At 42.5% G+C, this 20,498-nt stretch overlaps 1 protein-coding gene and 1 pseudogene across 3 annotated transcripts; one reads left to right on the forward strand and one right to left on the reverse strand.

Moving 5' to 3' along the window:
- The first annotated feature begins 91 nt into the window (after positions 1-91).
- On the forward strand, positions 92-9,834 carry patz1 (POZ/BTB and AT hook containing zinc finger 1). Of its 3 annotated transcripts, XM_014167866.2 has the most exons (5): positions 92-2,365; positions 2,537-2,600; positions 2,841-3,012; positions 7,089-7,289; positions 8,240-9,834. In XM_014167866.2, the coding sequence occupies exons 1-5, from the start codon at positions 1,122-1,124 to the stop codon at positions 8,752-8,754; spliced, it is 2,196 nt and encodes a 731-aa protein (XP_014023341.1). In that variant the 5' UTR covers positions 92-1,121; the 3' UTR covers positions 8,755-9,834. The 3 variants fall into 3 exon arrangements, with proteins under 3 accessions (XP_014023341.1, XP_014023342.1, XP_045561756.1); XM_014167867.2 differs by lacking the exon at positions 7,089-7,289; XM_045705800.1 differs by lacking the exons at positions 7,089-7,289; positions 8,240-9,834 and adding an exon at positions 5,158-7,082.
- Positions 9,835-14,502: 4,668 nt separating this feature from the next.
- Positions 14,503-20,498, reverse strand: part of LOC106583373 (solute carrier family 2, facilitated glucose transporter member 11-like) — a 38,337-nt pseudogene continuing 32,341 nt past the window's right edge.

Raw genomic sequence — 20,498 nt, forward strand, 5'->3', positions numbered from 1 at the left:
GCGGACAACTAAAGACTGGTATTTTCCCCCAGTTTTAATGAATTGCCTTCATGGTTTGTTTACATTTTTGCTATTGGGCTGACAATTAACATAATGGACATGGACTTTTAGATCTTATCAAATTGGGTTTCGGTTCTCACTTTCTTTCCCTTACTCAGAACATGACAAGGCTATTATTTGCAGATGGTTGTGCAATTCTCCAAAGGCATCTGAACTTTGAACAGTAGGCTTTAATTTTTATTTTAGTTCACTAAAATGGCATTGGTTATAGAAACAATTTGCACCATCAACTACGGTTGGTTTCAACCTCTTTAAAGCATGGTTTGCCATTTATTCTAACATATGTACCGTTCTCTTGTTCTGCACGCAGGACAGTCGGTAGCCTTTGGGCCCAGACATTGCATGTCTCACCCAATGGTTGCGTGTAAAGTCATTGACTGACAGCTTACTAAAACACTGGTCGGCAACAGGTGCTGGCTCAAGGGTGTTATTTTTTTACGGTTTTGGTCAAACCTTTCAGGGGTTCGGTAAAAATCTGTTTTAGTATTCCCACACAAGTCATGATCGTCTTAATGTAATCAAGGTATGAAATTATGTATCTTCAAATACAATCTAATTTTGTGCTTGTGTAGTCAATTTGCAGCGTAAAAATTATAATCGGATGCGCGGCTGAATCTAGTTGCCACTACCCAGGCTTTGAAAGATCTGTCATGCGTGAGCAACGCCTGGGCAGAGGAACGCACCCCATCTCAACCTTGCCTGTGGCTGGGGGAGGGGGTTGTGTGGGAGAAACCAGGAAGAGAAATGGTATGAATGTATTTGACAACTTCAACCTCATGTAGCCTGAATAGCTAGTGTCTATTTGACGAATACATTTTACTCGACATAACGGAGACCCACTTGCTTTATGTCAAAGCGAAATAAAAAAAATTGAACGATAACCCCGCTTTGAAACCAAAGGTTAAAGTTCACAGGAAGCTGGGGGGCTACCATTTTTCACTGCTGCTTACATTTTAGATGCTAGAGAGGGAGGGGTGGTCGTCGTGGTTTTATTTAATTTCTCCCGACTATTGAGCTTTACACTTTTTTGTTTCGCCACCCCTACTCGCTAACAAAAATTGATGTTGCATGAATTCGGCATGGAGAGAATAGCGGAGCAGTCGTGGAATTCTTCATACACCTATCAGGTGAGCAAGCATAGCGCGGAGATGCTACACAACCTCAACATTCAGAGGAAAGATGGAGGCAAGTTTTGCGATGTGATCTTGCGCGTCGGCGAAGAGAGCTTCCCTGCCCACAAGGCGGTACTGGCGGCGTGCAGCGAGTATTTCGAGTCTGTTTTTGGTTGTCAAACGGAGGGCGACGGGGAGGCGAAAGAGCTCGAGATGCATACGATAAGTCCCAAAGTTTTTAAAGACATTTTGGACTTTGCCTACACCTCTAGGATTGTGGTACGATTGGAATGTTTCCCCGAGTTGATGACGGCTGCTAAATTTCTGCTAATGCGTTCTGTAATCGAGATATGCCAAGAAGTAATCAAACAGTCCAATGTACAAATTCTTGTTCCACCCTCAAGAAGAGGCGACGTCAGTTTATTCCGTGCCACGGGGGGCTCTGAATTTAGTTTCACATTGGCTGTAGACAACATGTCAACTGGGAATGGCTTGTTTACCAACAATGGGCAGAAGCATAATGTGGATGGAAATCGGGCCAATGATACAGTCATGTCGGATGGCAGCTCCCAGACCTCCATGCCAGTCCTGCAGCCCGTGTCTCCATCAGAGATGACGGGCAACCCGTTCCAAGAAGAGGGCTCTTCGGGTTCCAAGAGAGGCAGGGGGCGACCAAAGAAGGGGACAGTCATGGAGCCTATTCATTACAACATCAGCACCTCTGACGTTAAAGAAGACATTGAGCAGATATTTCCTTGTGGAATATGTGGCAAGGCATTTACAGAGGCTGTGCGGTTGAGAAACCACGAAGCGCAGCATGGAGCGTCCAGTCATGGCGCGAGTAGCGGCGACGGCTTGTCTGGCGAGGGAGGCCCTACCTCGATATCGCACTCTGGTCAGCCAGGTCTGTTGGAGAATGGCATGCCATTGCATGGAGGAGTAGGCCTAGAAAACAGCCGTAAGCGCGAGAGGACGAGACGTCACGTTGGTTGTGACATTTGTGGGAAGGTGTTCCGAGATGTCTACCACCTGAACCGACACAAGTTGTCTCATTCCGGGGAAAAGCCATATGCTTGCCATGTCTGTGGCCTGCGGTTCAAGCGCAAGGACAGGATGTCATACCATGTCAGGTCACATGATGGATCTGTGGGTAAACCCTACCTCTGTCAAAGCTGTGGAAAGGGGTTTTCCAGGTGAGCAATGGGCAATTGTATACTAAAACCACTAGTTCCAGGTGCATTCCCTATTCTACTCTGAAGCATTCTGTGATTTGGAGGGATAATGAATACACATGGTGGTCTTATTCATAATCGGTAGTCTACTGCCTGCATCTGTCTCAACATGCCTATGTTTGATTTATTCAGGCCAGACCATTTGAATGGACACATCAAGCAGGTTCACACAACAGAGAGACCCCATAAGTGCCAGGTGAGACAACAGCAACAAGTGGATCCTCTTAGAAGAGTGGATGTGGATTCTATATTTGTCACAATGAATGAACATCACACATCAAATCTGTCAATGTGGTATTTGCATGTTTTAAAGATTTAGTTGTCATTCTTGTTGATTAGAATATGGTTGAAAGGTTGATGGTAAATGAATACTGTTTCTGTACGTAACATGTATGAGGGCATATTATTTTACCTGTATTTTCCACCTGTTCTTCAGATTTGTAATGCTTCCTTTGCTACAAGAGATCGCCTGCGTTCCCACCTAGCTTGTCATGAGGACAAGATCCCCTGCCAGATGTGTGGGAAGTACCTCCGAGCTGCATACATGACCGACCACCTCAAGAAACACAGTGAAGGACCTCACAACTACTGTGGTATATGCAACAAAGGTAACCTTAGGCCTAGGGTGCAGCGTCATCGCCACATACATGTCAGGAGAATCAGGGCGGGACCTTCCAATCTATGACTGGTATCTTCTTATGTCTTAGATTTTTGTGTTTTTCTTGTTAACCTGCCTCTCTTCCAGCATGGTATTGCCATCTTGCAACAAGGATGATCTACCAAAATGTTTACAATTCTAATACTGTAGTAACCATCAGCTGGTGCAAAGCATTTTGGTTGCTTTCTACAGAAGAGCTTGTGAACTGCAATCATGGGCTATTTGCAGATCATAGTTGTAGTGTCAGCATGGGTTGTCCAGTTTTTTTCCCATTTCTTCTTCATTTTTGTTGGCCTCTCTGAACATTCTCCTGCTGCCATTCTAATTGACTCTCTTGTACGCTAATGCGTGTAGTCTCATTAATGTAATGTTTTTATCTGGTTAATGAATTATCCAAAATAGAGCTGTCAGCTGCACCTATCAGATACTTGCTAGCAGACAGTAGCTAGGTTTCCATCCAATTGGTGACAGATTTCATGCAAATAGTCTAGAATCTGCATAAAAGTGATATGCACATTTTCCCACCAGTGGTGTGTTTCCACCAAACAGACTTGTTGTGTATAAAAATCAGTGGGTGATGACAGTGCACAGAAAATGTACTTTTCACGCTAAAGTTTTCATGTACCGAATAAAAATCTAAAGTTCAATGTGTTTCCATATCATTTTCAACTCTACCGATTAGTTTTCTCATAAAAATTGTTGCGTTAAGTAACAAATGTGCCTAACGTTGCTCTGGTCTTGGCACATGAACTTTAGCCAACAGCGCGGGTAGGCTGCATGATGAGATTATTATGGATAAGTAAGTTGCAGCTTGTGCAAGCCAGAACGGCTCCTGTCCTATGAGCCGATCTCCTGCTCCTGTAGAGTGAGGCAGCTTGGTGTACAAGTACACCCCCTGAACAGGACGCTTGTCTATCGCAGGACCTCACCCCCAATCTAGCTCCTTGATGCTGAGTGCCAAGCAGTGATGCATCAGTTCCCATTTTTTACAGCCTTTGGTGTGATTTGGCCGGGGATTGAACTCACAGCCTTCCAATCTCAGGGCAGACACTAACCACAAGGCCACTGATGGATAAGAGCGAGAATATTTTATTAAACGCCAGTCATCCATCGATCATCATGTCACCAGAATAAAACCCTCAATATTTATTGGAAAGGAGCATCAAGGTCACCGTTCACTTTCACCACCCTGTGAAATTCATCATAACTCATTTAATCTGTAGCCTAATAAACTGCACGGTTTCCTAAGTCGTAGTGGGAGGACCACACCATGCTATCATGTGACTCCAAGTTTACTTCGATATGATAGTTATTATATCAATATTTGCGCATAAAGGTGTTTCCACCACCATTTCTCGCATAATTAATTTTACAGACACAAAAAGATCCCACCATGTCGAACGAACATATTAACAGTCGGCATTTATAAAATTGAACCAAACTTCCTGTTTCCATCACAGCTGCCATTACTTTTTCTTTTTATACGGTATGACTTGCATGGAAACGTGGTTAGTACTGATGTTTTATTTTTTAGAAAGGCTTGATTTTGTATGTAAAGGTTTAATACTTGTCTTACCTTAATGTGTGTACTACTGTAGATTATTTCAATCCCCATATGCAGTTTGTCTCTTGGTCAGAAATGTTGCCCCAAGTCAAGATAATGTATTGGGTTGACTTGCTTATTTTGCCCTGATTTACCTGTCTGGACATGGTGTCATTCTTGTGGTAGGCCTAGATAATGGAGAACAGTGGTTGCATGTTGTTCACTCTTGCTTGTGGTTAGCCTGCCTCTTGTTGGTTCATATTCTTCTTTGCCTTTGAAGTTAGATGTGCTTCAGTTTGGTTTTGAGGGTTGTTACAACATCCAACAGCTCAGCTCAGTTCAAAAAAATCATATTATTATCCTTTGTTACCATCTCCTATATATCATTGTCTGCATGAAGATAAAACAGTTACACAGCGAAAGGCAGATTTGGGGAAGAGGTGTTTTTTTGTCCCACTGTCATCTTTGGGTACATAACAGAGCGCATCCATTCTCTCCCTGCTGGGTGTGTAGTGCCACTGCCCTTTGTTGTGTTCTTCTCTGGGTCTCCAGGTTTCTCCACTGCATCCTACCTTAAGGTGCACGTAAAATCGCACCATGGCTCACCATTGCTCCCCCGTACTGCCCAAGCACACGGTGCCTTCCCTGCGCTGCACGGGGAGCCGCAGATGCACAGCGGCGCCCCCTACCACACGGGACGCCAGTGCACAGTGGAAGGCAAGCAGCCGCCCACCCCGTTCCGCTCCATCCTGCCTCCAAGCATAGGCTATGTCTCTTCTTGCTTTGTGTTGATCATCATCTGCTCTGCTGCTTGTGGGGAAAACCTGCTGCATCTGTTTTTAAAGCCTGGCAAAAACACAAGCATACACAAACATGCACACAAAGCATATAGGCATTCCTGCCTGTGCCTGCGCAGTGAAGCTAACGCTAAAGGATCCATCCCCTCTGTGCCTCCATCAGCTAACAGTAGGGACAATGTCTTCAGAAGCACCATATGTACAGCAGGCTGATATTGTGTATATAAAGAGATTTTAGGCCCATGGCAGAAGATTTCTTTCTAAATCAGCATGCATGTGTAGTTGTCTGCTCCTCTGCTTGGTTTATATAGTGAAGAGAGGAGAAGGAAAGTGAGAGGAAGTTAATTAGGGAACTTCACTTTTTGCGTTTTACTAGGCAGAGATCATGTGAATTAAGCTATCAATAAGGATAACTTTTACTCAATGGGTTAGAATATGTATAGGCCTATTTCTTGAAACAAAACATGACTTCATCAAGGTGAGACACATTTGCAATTGCAGCATTTGGCATCTTCTCTAATGGGGCACTGCCCCCCAATGGTCAGTTTTGGGATACTGCAGGTTGTCAGGGACTCGGTCAGCTCATAAAAAGCTACAACAAAGAAGTGCATGTATGCCTCCCCATGTTCCAAATGGCCTTGTTGCTCTTCAGTCAGGGCTCAGACATACACAGAGACTGTGTTTAGCCTTAATAGCCTTAGTGCCATGCTATTCTGTCTGTGTTCAGCATGGCAATGTGAACGCTTTCTGAAAACGCTGTTTGTTGCTTGCTGTCATCTCCATCAACTTGTGGCCATTGGCCAAATGATGCACTATAATGTTGCATGTCTATTGAATCATACAGTACTGTGCAGTGTTCCTCTGGATTCAATGGAGCCTTTTTCAACTATTATTGCCATGGCAACTAGCAGCAGCCTATGGATTCGGCTGTACAGTACTTCACTCTGGCAGAGAGCGAGAAGGAGGTAAAGCTGTGTGGAGAGTAGGCTTGGGTGTTATACCGTATACCGGGGTATTTAGACATACCAACAGTACTTGGATTTATTTTTTTAGTTGGAGGGGGGGGCCCACCTCGGCCACCCTGCCTCGAACTCCAGTTATGCATTTGGTTTGTTAACTTGCTACCTAAGTAGCTAGATGGCAAGATCAAGCTTCTTGGTTACAGCAGAGACAATCAATCCCCTCTTGGATCAAGATCCATGTTCCCCAAATTGGTTTGTGCGACCGTTATGTGCCCTTCCGGTAATGACGTATACCCTGGTATGGTACAGAAACAGTATGAAAATCTGAATATCGCCCAAACCTAGTGGAGAGAGGTTTAGATTCTAGGTTAAAACCTTGAACTCAATTCAGTTTTTTAGCTGTAGAAAATGACTTCCTAGTGATTACCTATCTCAGATCTAAAATTGTTGCAATGTGGTGGCATGCCAGAATTCTAAATCTATTGGCAAACTGCTTTTATTTAGAATAAATCAAGTTGGCTGGCTTGGCAAGTAATACAGGAAAAAGTTTCATTCACTGTTTACTGTTTTGTCTATTGTAATCACTGGACAAAGTAAAGCTACTAAATTATACTTAGTAAGGTCTGGGTAATATCCTGACTACATTGATGTATATATGGTTTCCGCTGGCTTTGTCTGTTGTCTCTGCTGCCCCCTCTCTACTCTCTGTCTGTCTTTGGTGTAGACCTCTGCACCAGTCGCCGGCTGCTGGTCACCTTCCCAGAGGCAGATGGTCACTGCTTTCTCCCCCAGGCTGGTCCTCCCTCCCTGGGTCTGCAGCCCGAGCTGCTCCTGGGGAAACCGGGGCCTGGGGGGGCTCCATATTTCTGGGAGTGCCACTCTGCCGGGCCGCCTGGGTTTCACCCCCTCCACGGGCCTCTGCCAGGTCAGTATGGGCCAGCAGTAGGGTTGGGGCTAACGGCTCTAACAAGGCCTGCTGATTAGACGAGTAACAAGAGTTCCACTGTAAAGAGTTGGTTAGACGAGAAGATAACAACCTCTAGGGGATGCATGTGCATAAAGAGTCAAGGAAATTTGGTTGACGGGATGCATAAGCAAAAGGTTTCCTGGAAATAAGCCGCTTAGTTTATGTCGACCCGTAAGTAGTTCTGATGTGGTTTTGGCATCATGATTAAAACATGACACCGGTTGTTTTTATTTTTTTATGATGCATTTTTTGTAAAAATTTGGACGATACAATAGCCCTTTCCATATCAGATATTATGGGCCGATATTGTACATTGTTCAATCTGAGCTCAAATAATCTGCCACATAGTGTTACCAATAAACACTTATGTCCAGGTTGAACATTTTTAAGTGTAAAGAAATTATGACAAACTCACGAGGAAGACCTTGCTTTCAATGAAAAGTGTATTATCCATTGGGTAAATGAATGAAGCTTCAGAATGTCTGTGTACTATATAATTTGAACAAATGTGCCCTCTGTTCCTATAATATAAATGAACACCGTGTATTTTAAGAATTGCAGTACAATTCTACTTAACAGTACTATACTAATCTTTTTTGTTCTTAACCAATGGGATTCATGGGAGCAGGTGCTTAGTACACACAGCAGTAAACTGTCCTCTGTTCATGTTGCAGGTGGTGGTGGCGGCTAACCGGAGAGCAGTGCTGCCTGCTGGTCTAAATAGACACATTTTGTGTTGCGTGGACATGGTCTAATTTGAGGTTTTCTCTCCCCTTAAACTTCCCCTGCTCTCTGACTCTCCCTGTGTCCTTTCCCTCTACCCAACCCCCACCCTATCAACTCTCCCTCTCCTCCCCCCTTCCTCCACCCCTCCATATCCTCCCCCACCCCCTTTGTATTTACCTCAGACGGGCAGGAGAATGCTGGAAAATGCCCCCATCAAGGAGAATCTGAGGGAGACGAGCCGTTATTCGGGGATCTGTCCAACGGCGACGAAATTAAGTCTCCGCACAAGTCTGAGGAAGAGGAGCTTGGGACGCCATTCGACTGCAACGGAACCTCTACCGATACCGGGGCCGTGGGAGGGTCGCCACCAGGTGGCGTTAAAGCCAAGACCAGCCAGGACTCTCCAGTGAAGAAGTTCCCTTGCAGCGAGTGCACCCAGACCTTCCGCACCAAGTCTTACCTCAATAAGCACGTCAACAGAGTGCACCATCATGGGGTCCAGAAGAGTCTAGTGGTGGGTGTAGGGTCAGGGTCAGGTCTGGGGGAGCTGGGTCCTTCCCTGGGCTCACCCTTCTCCCCTCAACAGAACATGTCTCTGCTGGAGTCATTTGGCTTCCAGATCGTCCAGTCTGCCTTTGCCTCGTCGCTGGTGGACTCTGAGGCAGGACATAGTGGGATGGAGCTGGGGGGGAAGTGACCTGTAGCTCAGTGGGGGGGAAGTGACCTGTAGCTCAGTGGGGGGGAAGTGACCAATAGGTCAATGTGGGGGAAGTGAACCTAGATTTGTGTGGGAAATTTGCCCTAGTTAGGTCTGTTCAGCCTATCAGATGTAAGGGAATGGCATTGTCTATAGACTGCTCTTGGCGTTGTCTATAGACTGCTCTTGGCGTTGTCTATAGACTGCTCTTGGCGTTGTCTATAGACTGCTCTGCTGTTCATGGCATCATCGCTCACTGTTGTTTTATTACATTTTGTGTCATGGAGCTCGCTATTACTATCTATATACAGAATTTCTTTATGAAGACCATTTCAGAGCAGAATATAAAATGTACATTAACATGAATTATTTTAACATTAAGCAACTTAGACAGCGGATTTTAGAAAGCAGTTATCTTCCTTTTTGATTGTATTTGTATTGTTGTTTATGACATAACCATGCCCTTAAGATCCGTTACCAAACACATGCACATATAAGAAAAATATATTAGTAAATGCTGTTGTTATCATGTCAGGTAATGGAAATACAGAGTGTGGTTTGTAACCAATGGGTTAGTACATGCGTTTACTGGGTCATTTTGAATTGCTTTGTTATTATCAATATGTTGTTCACAGCTGCGGTGAAACCGTCAAACCCAAGCTTCCCCTTACTTCAGACAGAGCTCCTGAAGGGCCGAGGCTGCAAATGGAACTCTGGAGTTCTCTGGAACTCTGGTCCAACTCTGAATAGAATCATAGTCAATTCTATCAGTTTCTGCAGGGCAAGGATAAAACCCTGTGGCTGTTCCATTTGAGAAAGTTCTATTCTCTTATTACAGAATTTTAGAGAACAGATGTATTTGTTAGTCACGTGAAATCAATTCTAGATATTCAACAGGGACCAAGTTCAGGTTTGACTATTAGAAATCGTGAGAAATGTAGAATATATTTTATTAATTTATTGATTGCCCTGTATGCTTTGTGGACAAAGTTTTTTTTTTTTTTTTTTTTAATGAGTTGATGTTTGAGATGTCGATGTGTTGTACTGATTTTAGTCTAAGTTATGCTAGATACAGGAGACCAACTAGGGAGCGACAGTGAGTATGTATGCTGAAATATCTGGATGTGTTTGGTGCTCTCTGATATGTGCTTTTGTCCTCCGAATCTAATCAACAAGAAGGCTTTTAGTCTCATTGTTTGTCAGATAATTTTGCTTTATTACTTTCAGTACATTCCGGCTTTTATTTATCGTTATATTGTGATTGTAACGAGTGTATATAACATTCATTCATATACAGTGGATTCAGAAAGTATTCAGACTGCCTGAATTTTTCCACATTCTGTTAAGTTACAACCTTATTCTACAATTCATTTAATCGTTTTTTTCCCCTCATCAATCTACACACAATACCCCATAATGAAAATATCACATTTACATAAGTATTCAGACCCTTTACTAAGTACTTTGTTGAAGCACCTTTGGCAGCGATTACAGCCTTGAGTCTTCTTGGGTATGACGCCACAAGCTTGGCACACCTGTATTTGGGGAGTTTCTCTCATTCTCTCTGTAGATCCTCTCTAGCTCTGTCAGGTTGGATGGGGAGCGTTGCTGCACAGGTATTTTCAGGTCTGTCCAGAGATGTTCAATCGGGGTCAAATCTGGGCTCTGGATGGGCCACTCAAGGACATTCAGAGACTTGTCCCGAAGCCACTCATGCGTTGTCTTGGCTGTGTGTTAGGGTGGTTGTCCTGTTGGAAGATGACCCTTCGCCCCAGTCTGAGGTTCTGAGTACTCTGGAGCAGGTTTTCATCAAAGATCTCTCTACTTTGCTCTGTTCATCTTTCTCTCCATCCTGACTAGTCTCCCAGTAACTGCTGCTGAAAACAATTCCCACAGCATGATGCTGCCACCACCATGCTTCACCGTAGGGATGGTGACAGTTTTCCTCCAGACATGACACTTGGCATTCAGGCCAAAGAGTTCAATATTGGTTTCATTAGACCAGAGAATCTTGTTTCTCATGGTCTGAGAGTCTTTACGTGTCTTTTGGCAAACTCCAAGCGGGCTGTTGTGCCTTTTACTGAGGAGTGGCTTGGTGGAATGCTGCAGAAATGGTTGTCCTTCTGGAAGGTTCTCCCATCTCCACAGAGGAACTCTGGAGCTTTGTCTGAGGGACCATCGGGTTCTTGGTCACCTCCTTGACCAAGGCCCTTCTCCCTCGATTGCTCAGTTTGGCCGGGCGACCAGCTCTAGGAAGAGTCTTGGTGGTTACAAACTTCTTCCATTTAAGAATGATGGAGGCCACTGTGTTCTTGGGGACCTTGAATGCTGCAGACATTTTTTGGTACCCTTCCCCAGATTTGTGCCTCAACATGATCCTGTCTCGGAGCTCTATGGACAATTCCTTTGACCTCATGGCTTGGTTTTTGCTCTGACATGCACTTTCAACTGTGGGACCTTATACTGACAGTTGTGTGCCTTTCCAAATCATGTCCACTCAATTGAATTTACCACAGGTGGACTCCAAGTTGTAGAAACATCTCAAGGATGATCAATGGAAACAGGATGCACCTGAGTTCAGTTACGAGTCTCATAGCAAAGGGTCTGAATACTTGTGTAAATAAGGTATTTTTTTAATACATTTTTTAATACATTTGCAAAAATGTCTAAATCTGTTTTCGCTTTGTCATTATGGGGTATTGTGTGTAGATTGAGGAACATTTTGTATTTAATTAATTTTAGAATAAGGCTGTAATGTAACAAAATTGGGTGAAAGTCAAGGGTCTGAATACTTTCCGAATGCATATATATATCGAATGATTGATTATATAAAATCCCCATTCATCGACTAAAGATTAAATCAATCATTAGATATATCTATATATAACTTTTTTTTCCTTCCTTGCCAAGTTTTGGTGGTGGTTGTTCGATTTTCCTCACTGTGAGTGCCCATGATCTGCTGTGTACTGTTTTGGACATAAATGTTTGTTGGGATGCGGTTGTTCACTGGATGGTGACAGAAGTATCCCTGTTCACTGTAGACCTGGGTTCAAAAAGTACTTGAAAGCATTTGCTTGAGTCTGGCTTGAGTGACAGATGGGTGGGTTTTGCACTTGTGGGACTCTTCTATTGTGCCAGGTAAGCTAAATCAAATACTATTTGAATCCAGGTCTGGTTCACTGTGCTGTTACCTTGTTTTGGTAGTGTGTACTCTACCAGTTTACTTCTGCCACCCATGGCTTTGATCAATCAGTCTGTTTAGGCCATATTAATCAATATTATTGCTTTTAATATCCCCACTGAATAGTGATGCTTTTCACACAGTGGATGGAGTAAAAATCAATTAAAGGCCTGTTGGTGTTATTTATTGGATAAGTAAGAGACAATGCTGTTTTTAGAAATATGCTCATATGATATGCAACACTGGTGATCGCCCATACATGCTATTAAATTCATCTGGTGGTATTGGTTGTTTGTTTATCGCACCTGTTTTGGTAGTTCAATTTATAGGATGTTTTTATTGATTGATTGCTTAGATACTTACCTGTGTTGTTTTCTTGTATTGTTATGTTGGTCTGTTGCAAAGTGCCTTCCCAATACTGATTGTGCACAGCAGTAGATTTGAAATGCGAGATGAAAAAGGACCTATTTCTCTAAATGGTCAATCATGCGCAGAGTGACTTGCAATGACACTTTTGTACACATAACATGCACACAAAGATGTACATTTGTATATGTATGTTGGTATTTTATCATTGTACTCGTCAAGATTCTTCAACTTTAAACGTTTTTAAGTTAAATGTTTTGTTATAAAACCTTTGGACATATTTCAATATAAGCATACTTTTCTATAGACGTCTGTTTTTGTACACTGTTTTTGAGTCTGTCATCTCTGTCTGATTGATACAGAGTTGGAGATTAAATAAATATGTATTTGAAACTGTTTGAGTGCGTTATTGTGCCATAGTTTTGGATGAGTTGACTTTGAATTACTCTTCATGTCACATGGTTCACTTATTTCGCCATGTCACTATGACTGGATTCAAGCTCTTCATGTGGCCATTAGTAGAAAATCAACATGATGTCACTGTGCGGAATAGATTAGTGCAGAATAAAACGTAGCGTAAAGGCTACATTATTGATGAAAAACAGGTTAGTGTAATATACATCTTTATTTTTACTCCCTTCCAGACAAACTGCACAGACATCTGCTACATACTGGTGGTGACGTTCAGGTGTGGGAAAGGACAGAGACAGACATGTCATTCTTTCCCAGGAACATTGTTTTGTTTTCAGTGTCATGTCATTGGGGTTGATGTCATGGCAGGTTTCAATAAGTTAATAAATAACACACTGACATCAGAAATGGTATTGATCTAATAGGTTTACAGTCAAATGAAATAGAGGTCCCTAATCTAGTGTCTTGTTATATAATCAATGATAATATACCATATTCAATCGACATGTTATATCAAGTAGTCCTTACCTAAACATATCTTTCACTTGCATTTCCGGACACAGATTAAGCAGAGCATGCATGCTTTTTAGTCCAGGACTAGGCTTCATTTTCCAGGAAACTGGTCCATTGTTTAACAGCTTTGGGCTTTCAGAAAGAACTGTATAGTACATTAAAAAAATATACACTACCATTCAAAAGTTTGGGGTCTCTTAGAAATTTCACAGAACAGCGCAAACTGGCCCTAACGAGAATAGAAAGAGTGGGAGGCCCCGCTGCACAACTGAGCAAGAGGAGTGTCTAGTTTGAGAAACAGACGCCTCACAAGTCCTCAACTGGCAACTTCATTAAATAGCATCCGCAAAACACCAGTCTCAATGTCAACAGTGAAGAGGCAACTCCGGGATGCTGGTCTTCTAGGCAGAGTTCCTCTGTCCAGTGTCTATGCTATTTTGCCCATCTTCAACTTTTCTTTTAATTGGCCCGTCTGAGATATGGCTTTTTCTTTTCAACTCTGCCTAGAAGGCCAGTATCCCGGAGTCGCCTCTTCACTGTTGACGTTGAGACTGGTGTTTTTATAGGTACTATTTAATGAAGCTGCCAGTTGAGGACTTGTGAGGCGTCTGTTTCTCAAACTAGACACTCTAATGTACTTGTCCTCTTGCTCAGTTGTACACCGGAGCCTCCCACTCTTTCTAATATGGTTAGAGCCAGTTTGCGCTGTTCTGTGAAGGGACTAATACACAGCGTTGTACCAGATTTTTAGTTTCTTGGCAATTTCTCGCATGGAATAGCCTTCATTTCTCAGCATGAATAGACTAACGACTTTTGGAAGAAAGTTCTTTGTTTCTGGCCATTTTGAGCCTGTAATCGAACCCACAAATGCTGATGCTCCAGATACTCAACTAGTTTAAAGAAGGCCAGTTTTATTGCTTCTTTAATCAGCACAACTGTTTTCAGCTGTGCTAACATAATTGCAAAAGGGTTTTCGAATGATCAATTAGCCTTTTCAAATGATAAACTTGGATTAGCTAACACAACGTGCCAATGGAACACAAGAGTGATGGTTGCTGATAATGGGCCTCTGTACGCCTATGTAGATATTCCGTTAAGAATCTGCCATTTCCAGCTACAATAGTCATTTACAACATTAACAATGTCTACATTGTATTTCTGATCAATTTGATGTTATTTTAATGGACCAAAAAATATATATATATTATAAAAACAAGGGCATTTCTAAGTCTACCCAAACTTTTGAACGGTAGTGTATACTGTATATACAAATGTTCTCAAAATGTTGTTTCCAAAACAAAGTCAGCCTTTTCGGTGTCTGTCCCCCTGTTCTTGTAGTGGAGTTTGTTAAAGTCCTCCATGATCTCCACCATGCTCTTTCCTTTGGTCTCTGGGATGAACATGCAGTATGCCACAAAGACCAGGAAGCAGAACTGGCCTAGAGCATCCTACATGGGCACATGAATAATGTTAAAGATCAGACAGACAGTAGGATCTCAGAGATATAAAACCGTCAGGGAATAGTAGTCATTCGGATCACTGATATTAAGTGTGTGTATGTTGACTTGGAGCAGTATCTTACCACTATGTAGGGGAAGAACATCCCGATGAGGAACAGGCCTAGCCAGTTGACGGAGCCGCTGATGACGTAAGCGGACGGTCTCCAGGCCTGCAGGAAGAGATCTGCGGGGAGGGCCATGGACACCCCGGCTAGAAAGATAAGAGTACTGTGACAACCAGGTCAGCCTGGCATTAGCTCACTCAATTCCAAATACTCCGAACTGTAATCGTACACACCAAAATGTGACATAATACATAAGACATTTATAAGCATAGAGTACTCACATGGTCCTAGTCCATAAACACAGATGACAGAGAAGATAAGGGCGATGTTAACATAAGGGACCCATGAAAGCAGGTCTTGTTGAGAGAGAAAGGACTGTGTTAGTTCTCATGTCAGCTGACACAGAAACCCTAAATGTTGGACCTTTGTTTACCTTGATGGACAGCATAACAACAAGGATGGACATGATGACTCCCAACAACAGGTAGCCATAGCCCATCAGTATCTTCCTGCCCGCACGGTCTATCAACAGAGACTGGGACACAACAAGGACAGGAGGTCAATATGGCCACTAAAACAAATGTTATTGTATTGTTCACTTACAGACAGTGATGTTATTCTCCACTATGACCTACAGTATGTTATGGTACTCACACAGAGACTGATGGAGATGAGTTCCTGTTGCTACGATGCCAATGGACAGGTAGTGCATCTTGTCCTCTGCTGCTCCAGATTCATGGAAGATGTCGAAAGCGTAGAAATAAATCTATAGAACAAAGTCTGGGTCAATGTGGAGAAGATGAGATGAAAGGAGAATGACAAGATAATATAGAGAATGAGAATGAAAAAGGAAGGGAATGGATAACCTCATAACTTCTACGTAGAATGCAGAATAACCTCATCAGGGAAATACAACCTACTGACATTGAACTCGTGACTAAAGGTAGATTCAGTAATGTTGCAGTAAAGGTAGATAGAGTAAAAACAGACTCACTGCGTTAATACCACAAAACTGAACACAGGCACAGGGGATGACCAGAGCCAGCACTTGCCACCTGACACAGCGAGAAGTCAGCACGTCCCACACTGTCTTAGACTTGGCCCTGCATGCTCTCCCTCTCCTTCTCCATGTCATCCATCTCCATCTTCAGGTCATCCTCCTGCCACAGCCACTGCAGGACTATGACAACAACATACACACAAATCACGTTATACAACATCATATACACACCTCTTCTCGCCATCTCTGATGATATGATGTGTACTGATGTGTTATATTGTATGTGTACTGTTATGTTGTACATTATGAAATGTATTCTGTGTTTGATTATTGTATGGTCTAGATTTGATCCAGGGACATTCTTTCCCCAAAGCCAGCTTAACAGATAAAAATGTCTCACATTATGATATAGCCCTGGCCTAACTGCATACCTTTTTTTGAGCCCTCTGTGTCGTCTTTGTCGATGTACAGGTAGCGAGGTGCTTCTGGGAAAAAGAGCAGGGTCACAAACTTGATGATGGCAGGGAGGCCACTAAGGGCCATCAGCCAGGGCCACATGTCATCTGTACCCATCACCTCCCTACAGACAGACAGTGAGAGAGTGAGCGAGAGAGATGGAGACGGGGGAGCAGAAAGACAGAGTGAGAGACTTGGTAAGAAATGACTAATTTCAACCATACTGTGTCTTTCTTCCATCCTCATTCCATCTTTGATACTTGAACATCAATATTGCTCAAATTTCCCTATTAGAATACATTATTTGTGTTTCACATAATTTTTAAAATCCAGCTTCTGTCAAAATGTTTTTTTTTTTGTCATAGAGAGCTTTGCCATACACTTGTAAATTGTGCTCCAGAATTATTCCATTTCTGGTAATTGGTCAGATGAGCTTTTCAGAATATGTACTTCTGCCCAGCTGGACCGGGACAGGGTAATCCAGTGCATATGACAGTGAGGCTGGTCCGAGGCTCAGCGTGGGTCAACTGGAACATTCAAATCAAATCACATTTTATTGGTCACATACACGTGTTTAGCAGATGTTATTGCGGGTGTAGCGAAATGCTTGTGTTTCTAGTGCCAACAGTGCAGTAATATCTAACAAGTAACATCTAACAATTTCACAATACACACAAATCTACTAAGTAAACGAATGGAATTAAGAATATAGAAATATATGGATGGGCAATGTCAGAGCTTCATAGACTAATATACAGTAGAATAGAATACAGTATATACATATGAGATGAGTAATGTAAAATATGTAAACATTATTAAAGTGACTAGTGATCCATTATTAAAGTGGCCAGTGATTTCAAGTCTATGTATATAGGCAGCAGCCTCTATAATGTGCTAGTGATGGCTATTTAACAGTCTGAAGAACTTGAGATAGAAGCTGTTTTTCAGTCTCTGTCCCAGCTTTGATGCACCTGTACTAGCCTTCTGGATGATAGTGGGGTGAACAGGAAGTGGCTCAGGTGGTTGTTGTCCTTGATTATCTTTTTGGCCTTCCTGTGACATCGGGTGCTGTAGGTGTCCTGGAGGGCAAGTAGTTTGTCCCCGGTGATGCGTTGGGCAGACTGCACCACCCTCTGGAGAGCCCTGCGGTTGCGGGTGGTGCAGTTGCCATACCAGGCGGTGATATAGCCCAACAGGATGCGCCTTCTTCACCACACTGTCTGTGTGGGTGGTCCAGTTCAGTTTGTCAGTGATCTGTTTGCCAAGGAACTTGAAGCTTTCCACCTTCTCCACTGCGGTCCCGTCGATGTGGATAGGGGGGTGCTCCCCCTGCTGTTTCCTGAAGTCTACGATAATCTCCATTGTTTTGTTGACGTTGAGTGAGAGGTTATTTTCCTGGCACCACACTCCCAGAGCCCTCACCTCCTCCCTGTAGGTTGTCTCGTCATTGTTGGTAATCAAGCCTACCACTGTAGTGTCGTCTGCAAACTTGATGATTGAGTTGGAGGCGTGCATGGCCACACAGTCATGGGTGAATAGGGAGTACAGGAGGGGGCTGAGCACGAAGGGGATTTCACTGAACAGTGTGAACTCTGGAAGGGTGGATGTAATCTATGTAACTGTGCTGTGACTGTGGGTTCTGAGGATGTGTGTTAAGGTGTTATGAACATGAACCAATGCAGCCTGGTCAACCATGCTAACCGCTGCACTGTGAGCACAACACAGAGGTCAGAATGCTTGACCAGGCTAGAACAACTGATAATTAAGAGGGTAAACTAACCAGAGAACAAGAAATTATATATTCACAACTGAAGTTTATTTAGTGCTTTATCCGGGTAGCCGGAAAGTAGAGCATTGCAGTAGTCCAACCTAGAAGTAACAAAGGTATGGATTAATTTTTCTGCGTCATTTTTGGACAGAAAGTTTCTGATTTTTGCAATGTTACGTAGATGGAAAAAAGCTGTCCTTGAAACAGTCTTGATATGTTCTTCAAAAGAGAGATCAGGGTCCAGAGTAACGCTGAGGTCCTTCACAGTTTTATTTGAGACGACTGTACAACCATCCAGATTAATTGTCAGATTCAACAGAAGATCTCTTTGTTTCTTGGGACCTAAAACAAGCATCTCTGTTTTGTCCGAGTTTAAAAGTAGAACGTTTGCAGCCATCCACTTCCTTATGTCTGAGACACAGGCTTCTAGCGAGAGCAATTTTGGGGCTTCACCATGTTTCATTGAAATGTACAGCTGTGTGTCATCCGCATAGCAGTGAAATTTAACATTATGTTTTCGAATGACATCCCCAAGAGGTAAAATATATAGTGAAAACAATAGTGGTCCTAAAACGGAACCTTGAGGAACACCGAAATTTACAGTTGATTTGTCAGAGGACAAACCATTCACAGAGACAAACTGATATCTTTCCGACAGATAACACCTAAACCAGGCCAGAACTTGTCCATGTAGACCAATTTGGGTTTCCAATCTCTCCAAAAGAATGTGGTGATCGATGGTATCAAAAGCAGCACTAAGATCTAGGAGCACGAGGACAGACGCAGAGTCTCGGTCTGACGTCATTAAAAGGTAATTTACCACCTTCACAAGTGCAGTCTCAGTGCTATGATGGGGTCTAAAACCAGACTGAAGCGTTTCGTATACATCAATGAGTACAACTCTTCATATTGGTGGTTGCTGCATCATGTTATGGGTATGCTTGTCATCGGCAAGGACTAAGGAGTTTTTTTATGATAAAAAGAAACGGAATAGAGCTAAGCACAGACAAAATCCTAGAGGAAAACCTGGTTCAGTCTACTTTCCAACAGACACTGGGAGACAAATTTACCTTTCAGCAGGACAATAACCTTAACCACAAAGCTATATATACACTGGAGTTTCTTACCAAGACAACATTGAATGTTCCTCAGTGAGCTAGTTACAGTATAGACTTAAATCGGTTTGAAAATCTATAGCAAGACTTGAAAATGTCTGTCTAGCAATGATCAACAACCAACTTTACAGAGCTTGAAGAATTAAAACAAATATAATTTGCAAATATTGCACAATCTAGATGTGCAAAGCTCTTACAGATTTACCCAGAAAGACTCACAGCTGTAATTACTGCCAAAGGTGATTCTAACATGCATTGACTCAGGGGGTTGAATACTTATCTAATCAAGATAAATTTGAGTTTTATTTTTCATACTCTTTTACTTTGACTTTACAGAGTATTTTGTGTAGATCATTGACAAAAAATTACAATTAATCAATTTTAATCCCCCTTTGAAACACAACTAAATGTGGAAAAAGTATAAGTTACCTCGTACCTCTGCACATTGACTCGGTACTGGTACCCTGTGTACTCTCTCTAGCCAAGTTATCGCTACTCATTGTGTATTTATTATTAATTTTATCATTACATGTTATTACTTCTCAATTTTCTTCCTCTCATTGTTGGGAATGGCCTGTAAGTTAGCATTTAACTTTTAGTCTACACCTATCATTTACAAAAGCATGTGACGGATAAAATGAATTTGATTTTGATTTGATGTTTTAAAAGTTGAATGAACATTCAAATCTGTTGCTTGCCGGCTACAACTTGACAATCTACCCTGCACCTTAGAGACTGTTTTGCCCTATGTACAGTCGTGGCCAAAAGTTTTGAGAATGACATAAATATTAATTTTCACAAAGTTTGCTGCTTCAGTGTCTTTAGATATTTTTGTCAGATGTTACTATGGAATACTGAAGTATAATTACAAGCATTTCATAAGTGTCAAAGGCTTTTATTGACAATTACATGAAGTTGATGCAAAGAGTCAATATTTGCAGTGTTGACCCTTCTTTTTCAAGACCTCTGCAATCCACCCTGGCATGCTGTCAATTAACTTCTGAGCCACATCCTGACTGATGGCAGCCCATTCTTGCATAATCAATGCTTGGAGTTTGTCAGAATTTGTGGGTTTTTGTTTGTCCACCCACCTCTTGAGGATTGACCACAAGTTCTCAATGGGATTAAGGTCTGGGGAGTTTCCTGGCCATGGACCCAAAATATCAATGTTTTGTTCCCTGAGCCACTTATCACTTTTGCCTTATGGCAAGGTGCTCCATCATGCTGGAAAAGGCATTGTTCGTCACCAAACTGTTCCTAGATGGTTGGGAGAAATTGGTCTCGGAGGATGTGTTGGTACCATTCTTTATTCATGACTGTGTTCTTAGGCAAAATTGTGAGTGAGACCACTCCCTTGGCTGAGAAGCAAC

The sequence above is a fragment of the Salmo salar genome, chromosome ssa22 (genome assembly GCF_905237065.1).
Source record: "Salmo salar chromosome ssa22, Ssal_v3.1, whole genome shotgun sequence".
In the NCBI taxonomy this organism is placed as follows: Eukaryota; Metazoa; Chordata; class Actinopteri; order Salmoniformes; family Salmonidae; genus Salmo; species Salmo salar.

Excerpts from the sequence above, each read along its gene's own strand:
- patz1 (XM_014167866.2), top strand. The coding sequence starts at position 1,122 with ATGTTGCATGAATTCGGCATGGAGAGAATAGCGGAGCAGTCGTGGAAT. Across the intron at positions 2,601-2,840 it reads AGAGACCCCATAAGTGCCAG|ATTTGTAATGCTTCCTTTGC; the intron begins GTGAGACAACAG and ends CCTGTTCTTCAG. Across the intron at positions 3,013-7,088 it reads CTGTGGTATATGCAACAAAG|ACCTCTGCACCAGTCGCCGG; the intron begins GTAACCTTAGGC and ends TCTTTGGTGTAG.